At 44.9% G+C, this 6,920-nt stretch overlaps 1 protein-coding gene across 1 annotated transcript; it reads right to left on the bottom strand.

The window, feature by feature from the left end:
* Nucleotides 1-2,886: 2,886 nt before the first annotated feature.
* On the bottom strand, nucleotides 2,887-3,432 carry TMEM275 (transmembrane protein 275). Its single transcript, XM_069737663.1, has one exon. The coding sequence runs from the start codon at nucleotides 3,430-3,432 to the stop codon at nucleotides 2,887-2,889; it is 546 nt and encodes a 181-aa protein (XP_069593764.1).
* Between the last annotated feature and the right edge of the window lie 3,488 nt (nucleotides 3,433-6,920).

Here is a 6,920-nt window from a genome sequence, read left to right as displayed (position 1 = left end):
TATAACACTGACCGGGTACAACAGTCATCAGTAACATACATACACCCTACATAACACTGCCCGGGTACAACAGTAATCAGTAACATACATACACCCTACATAACACTGCCCGGATACAACAGTCATCAGTAACATACATACACCCTACATAACACTGCCCGGATACAACAGTCATCAGTAACATACATACACCCTACATAACACTGCCCGGATACAACAGTCATCAGTAACATACATACACCCTACATAACACTGCCCGGGAATACAACAGTCATCACTAACATACATACACCCTATATAACACTGACCGGGTACAACAGTCATCAGTAACATACATACACCCTACATAACACTGCCCGGATACAACAGTCATCAGTAACATACAAACACCCTATATAACACTGCCCGGTACAACAGTCATCAGTAACATACATACACCCTACATAACACTGCCCGTGTACAACAGTCATCAGTAACATACATACACCCTACATAACACTGCCCGGATACAACAGTCATCAGTAACATACATACACCCTACATAACACTGCCCGGATACAACAGTCATCAGTAACATACATACACCCTACATAACAATGCCCGGGTACAACAGTCATCACTAACATACATACATACACCCTACATAACACTGCCCGGGTACAACAGCCATCAGTAACATACAAACACCCTATATAACACTGCCCGGTACAACAGTCATCAGTAACATACATACACCCTACATAACACTGCCCGTGTACAACAGTCATCAGTAACATACATACACCCTACATAACACTGCCCGGTACAACAGTCATCAGTAACATACATACACCCTACATAACACTGCCCGGGTACAGAAATCATCACTAACATACATACACCCTACATAACACTGCCCGGGTACAGAAATCATCACTAACATACATACACCCTACATAACACTGCCTGGGGATACAACAGTCATCAGTAACATACATACACCCTACATAACACTGCCCGGGTACAGAAATCATCACTAACATACATACACCCTATATAACACTGCCCGGGAATACAACAGTCATCACTAACATACATACACCCTATATAACACTGACCGGGTACAACAGTCATCAGTAACATACATACACCCTACATAACACTGCCCGGGTACAACAGTAATCAGTAACATACATACACCCTACATAACACTGCCCGGATACAACAGTCATCAGTAACATACATACACCCTACATAACACTGCCCGGATACAACAGTCATCAGTAACATACATACACCCTACATAACACTGCCCGGATACAACAGTCATCAGTAACATACAAACACCCTATATAACACTGCCCGGTACAACAGTCATCAGTAACATACATACACCCTACATAACACTGCCCGTGTACAACAGTCATCAGTAACATACATACACCCTACATAACACTGCCCGGATACAACAGTCATCAGTAACATACATACACCCTACATAACACTGCCCGGGAATACAACAGTCATCACTAACATACATACACCCTATATAACACTGACCGGGTACAACAGTCATCAGTAACATACATACACCCTACATAACACTGCCCGGGTACAACAGCCATCAGTAACATACAAACACCCTATATAACACTGCCCAGTACAACAGTCATCAGTAACATACATACACCCTACATAACACTGCCCGTGTACAACAGTCATCAGTAACATACATACACCCTACATAACACTGCCCGGTACAACAGTCATCAGTAACATACATACACCCTACATAACACTGCCCGGGTGCAGAAATCATCACTAACATACATACACCCTACATAACACTGCCTGGGGATACAACAGTCATCAGTAACATACATACACCCTACATAACACTGCCCGGGTGCAGAAATCATCACTAACATACATACACCCTACATAACACTGCCTGGGGATACAACAGTCATCAGTAACATACATACACCCTACATAACACTGCCCGGGTACAGAAATCATCACTAACATACATACACCCTACATAACACTGCCTGGGGATACAACAGTCATCAGTAACATACATACACCCTACATAACACTGCCCGGTACAACAGTCATCAGTAACATACATACACCCTACATAACACTGCCCGGTACAACAGTCATCAGTAACATACATACACCCTACATAACACTGCCCGGGTACAGAAATCATCACTAACATACATACACCCTACATAACACTGCCTGGGGATACAACAGTCATCAGTAACATACATACACCCTACATAACACTGCCCGGTACAACAGTCATCAGTAACATACATACACCCTACATAACACTGCCCGGGTACAGAAATCATCACTAACATACATACACTGTTCAGATCACCAGTGGAAACAACGGTCATCAATAATTCTTATGACTGACCTCCACATTTGGAAAAACATATTTGTCAATTATAACAGAACTTCTAAGGTGACTTTTCTTATTACAAATGGGATAAACTTCCAGGATTTGCATGGTCCCTGCAAGGTGTAGATGAAAGATCTGCTGTATTTTCAGGAAAACACAGTTAAAAGATCTGAGGAAAGTTGGTGAATCTTCGTGATTCAGGTACAAGTTCTCACAGCGTCACCCGAATGTTCAGACAAAAAATGACATAATCCACAGATTGAACCCAGCAGGAAGCACAGGGCACCGGGCGATGTGGAAGCCTCCGGGAGATGTGTAAGCCTCCGGGCGATGTGTAAGCCTCCGGGCGACGTGGAAGCCACCGGGCCACTTGCAGCTTTTCCATGGTCCTGCGGGTGCATTCCTGCATTTCGCCTTTTCCAGACTCTGGAAGCCGGACACTAGCCGCAGCCTCTGCAGCCATAAAGTAATTGGGCAGTGACCAGGCCATCCTAGGGGACGGGGTCTCTGGGTAGATTCAGCTGTATAGATTCTCCACCACTACTAAACTTAGCACTCGGCCCACTGCCTTCCATGGTGAAGAGTTTGCACAGTTTAGAATTTTCGTGCCCCGGAGAAGATTTTCGAGAAGACACTGGGGAATTAGTGGGACTGAGCTGCACGGCCGTGGTATCCTGGACTGTGTGTTCACTTGTCTCGATCTCAAATGCTGCATTGCCTGGTTTAATAAAACCGATATTGGATCCTGGCTTACATTTCCTGTTGCCATGGGGTGGGGGTCTCCGGCTACAGATACAGCAAGCCCCAAAAAAGGCAAATGCAACTACTAATAAAATGGGTCCAATAATTATTGGTGGGTTGTTTACTGGTAGAAAAGTCCCAAAAGCAAAGGCACCAACCAAGGTAATGTTGATTCCAGCCAACATAATGCAGAGGCCGCAGGCACAGCAAAGGGCCGGGGACGGCAGCCCGTGTGGACGGGTCTTCTTCTGCACTGGTTTCTGCGGCAGAGAGGAGTTACTTTTGTCTGTGAACATTATGATTTGGATTTCGCTTGTTACCCAATGGATTTTCCTGCGGTCTCTTCATGTGACCTGTGGAAATCATGAGGACAATCAGTAAAGCTTAATGTGGAAAGGCCCAGGAGGGTCGACACACACAATGACACTATTCAAGAAGGCATCACCCACGCTCACGGTGCCCTGCCGCCAGTCACGCACACATCTACCATGGCTAGCCAGAAGTTACAACCATTGACCTTCAATTCTAATAAGACTTTCAAAGGAAATGAAGCAAAAAAACATTCAGATTGTAAATCGAGTAAAAAACAAATACCCAACAATCCGATCAATAAACCAGAGTAAAAACACAATAATGACATGGACAAATTCTTCTGTGACTCTGGATAACTTGGTTGTCGACTTCAGCAGGATTCCCATCTCTGTTAGGAACATGCAGATTGTGTCCGTGTTACTGGGATATATATCAGTCGAAGAAAAAAAAAAAAAACAAAACACTTACCCTAAATAGACATCTTGGATGTGTAGAACTCAATCAGCTGCTGCCACCAGGTCCAGACATCAGAATCAGGCGTCATATTGTAAGTCTGCGGGAGCGCCAGCCAAGAGCCCGGCCAGTGCACACAATGAGAGGAGCAGAAGGGTCGAAGAACGATTACAATCGCCCCTTGTTCCAGGTCAGCCTCTCCTCCCTGCACATAGACCAGTGCAAGGGAACCAGCAAGAGACTCGCAGAAATCATTTAATGGCTGTATTTGTTTAGAATTGAGTTGTAAAAGTCTTTTTATCCATTAAATTAATTCAGCGAGTCTCTTGTAGCTCATCAATCACTCCCGTATAGGTCTATGTGAAAGGAGGAGAGGCTGACCTGGAAGAAGGGAGGTTAGGAAATGGAGCTTCAATCCTTGCACTCCCCATATCCCCGTGTGGACTCGCTGTGCTCTTGGGCTGCTCCTCCTTTTTTGTTTCTTTCAAATGGCATCCATCGGTCACTGCTCGCCTCCTGTCATGGGTCGTCTCCATCCCTGGCATAGCAGTTACCGAATGTATGATGGAGATGTGAACTCCGACGTATTTGTGTGACATTCATTCCCATACCTCCCATCTTTTACCGTAAAGAAAGAAGGAAACACTAGGTGGTTTGCTTAGCGGCAAATTTTGACAGGACTGCGAGGAGAACATTCTCACAGGGCAGCACGGTGGCGCAGTGGTTAGCACAGCAGCCTTGCAGCGCTGGAGTCCTGGGTTCAAGCCCCATCAAGGACAACATCTGCAAAGAGTTTGTATGTTCTCTCCGTGTTTGCGTGGGTTTCCTCCGGGTACTCCGGTTTCCTCCCACATTCCAAAGACATACTGATAGGGAATTTAGATTGTGAGCCCCAACGGGGACAGTGATGATGTGTGTAAACTGTAAAGCGCTGCGGAATATGTTAGCGCTATATAAAAATAAAGATTATTATTATTATTACTCATGGAGCCATCAGACAGGGAACAGGAGATCACACAACCATGCTGTCTGCCATCTAGATGTAGTATCCATGGCCCTTCCCTTGGCTATTAAGATCAGCCCGCAGCTGCCTGCATAGCTTCTGCTGGTTATTAATTACTAGATGGTGGCCCGATTCGAACGCATCGGGTATTCTAAAATATGCATGTCCACGTAGTATACTGACCAGCCACGTAGATTAGCGAAATTAGGATTATTTAGTCTAGAAAAAAGACGACTGAGGGGCGATATAATAACCATGTATAAGTATATAAGGGGACAATACAAATATCTCGCTGAGGATCTGTTTATACCAAGGAAGGTGACGGGCACAAGGGGGCATTCTTTGCGTCTGGAGGAGAGAAGGTTTTTCCACCAACATAGAAGAGGATTCTTTACTGTTAGGGCAGTGAGAATCTGGAATTGCTTGCCTGAGGAGGTGGTGATGGCAAACTCAGTCGAGGGGTTCAAGAGAGGCCTGGATGTCTTCCTGGAGCAGAACAATATTGTATCATACAATTATTAGGTTCTGTAGAAGGACGTAGATCTGGGGATTTATTATGATGGAATATGGGCTGAACTGGATGGACAAATGTCTTTTTTCGGCCTTACTATGTTACTATGTAGTATACTGCCCAGCCACGTAGTATATTGCCCAGCCACGTAGTATACTGCCCAGCCACGTAGTATACTGCCCAGCCACGTAGTATATTGCCCAGTGACGTAGTATATTGCCCAGCCACGTAGTATATTGCCCAGTCACGTAGTATACTGCCCAGTCATGTAGTATATTGCCCAGCCACGTAGTATATTGGCCAGCCACGTAGTGTATTGGCCAGCCACGTAGTATATTGGCAGGCCACATAGTATATTGGCCAGTCACGTAGTATATTGCCCAGCTATGCAGTATATTGCCCAGCCACGTATGTCACAGGTTAAAAAATAAACATATACTCACCTTACGAGGGCCCCTTGTAGTTCGGTCACATGACCGTGACGTCATGGCAGGTCCTTCTCCCATACCATCCTTGGCACCGGAACCTGCCGCTTGCATGGAGCGGTCACCGGAGCGTCGCGAAAGGTGAGTATATAATGATTTTTTTTATTATTATTTTTAACATTAGATGTTTTTACTATTGACACCGCATAGGCAGCATCAATAGTAAAAACTTGGTCACACAGGGTTAACAGCGGCGGTAAAGGAGTGAGTTACCCACGGCATAACGCGGTCCGTTACCGCTGGCATTAACCCTGTGTGAGCGGTGACTGCGGGGAGTATGGAGCGGGCGCTGGGCATTGACTGCAGGGGAGCAGGGAGGGACTAATCGGGCTGTGGCCGTTGCTGATTGGTTGCGGCAGCCATGACAGGCAGCTGGCGAGACCAATCAGCGACTTGGATTCCATGACAGAGAGACCGCGACCAATGAATATCTGTGACAGAAAGAAGGACAGAAAGACGGAAGTGACCCTTAGACAATTATATAGTAGATAGGTGGACCCTAAGTCATATTTTTTTCAGGGTCCTCCATTTCAATCCAGTAAAGGCTAAGTATACAGCTGTGAGCTGATATTAATTGCCTGGGAAGCTCCATTGGCATTACCCCCTTCCCAGGCTATAAACATCGGTCTCCAGGTGTCAGCTTTACCTCTGCTGGTTAAGAAAATTACACGGGGGCCCACGCCATTTTTTTCAGTAAAATAATCTTTTATTAAATATATGTACAGTAAGCTGCACACACACTGTATTCTGTATTCTATTCTATATGTATGTACTGTATGTAACCCATATGCTCTATCCTGCCACCAGTGATGATTTTACAGTAAACGACTGCCCAATTGCTGGCTGTTCTATCCATGTAATATATATGCATACAGTATATACAGTTGTGCTCAAAAGTTTACATACCCTGACAGAATTTTTGCTTTCTTGGCCTTATTTCAGAGAATATGAATAACACCCAATTTTTTTCTCCACTCATGGTTAGTGGTTGGATGAAGCCATTTATTGTCAAACTACTGT

The sequence above is a fragment of the Ranitomeya imitator genome, chromosome 8 (assembly GCF_032444005.1).
Source record: "Ranitomeya imitator isolate aRanImi1 chromosome 8, aRanImi1.pri, whole genome shotgun sequence".
NCBI classification, from domain to species: domain Eukaryota; kingdom Metazoa; phylum Chordata; class Amphibia; order Anura; family Dendrobatidae; genus Ranitomeya; species Ranitomeya imitator.
Note: the sequence above shows the minus strand (reverse complement) of the source record. Positions and strands in the feature narration are given on the sequence as shown.

What these genes read in the sequence shown, in the direction of transcription:
- TMEM275 (XM_069737663.1), bottom strand. Translation starts at nt 3,432, where the DNA reads ATGTTCACAGACAAAAGTAACTCCTCTCTGCCGCAGAAACCAGTGCAG.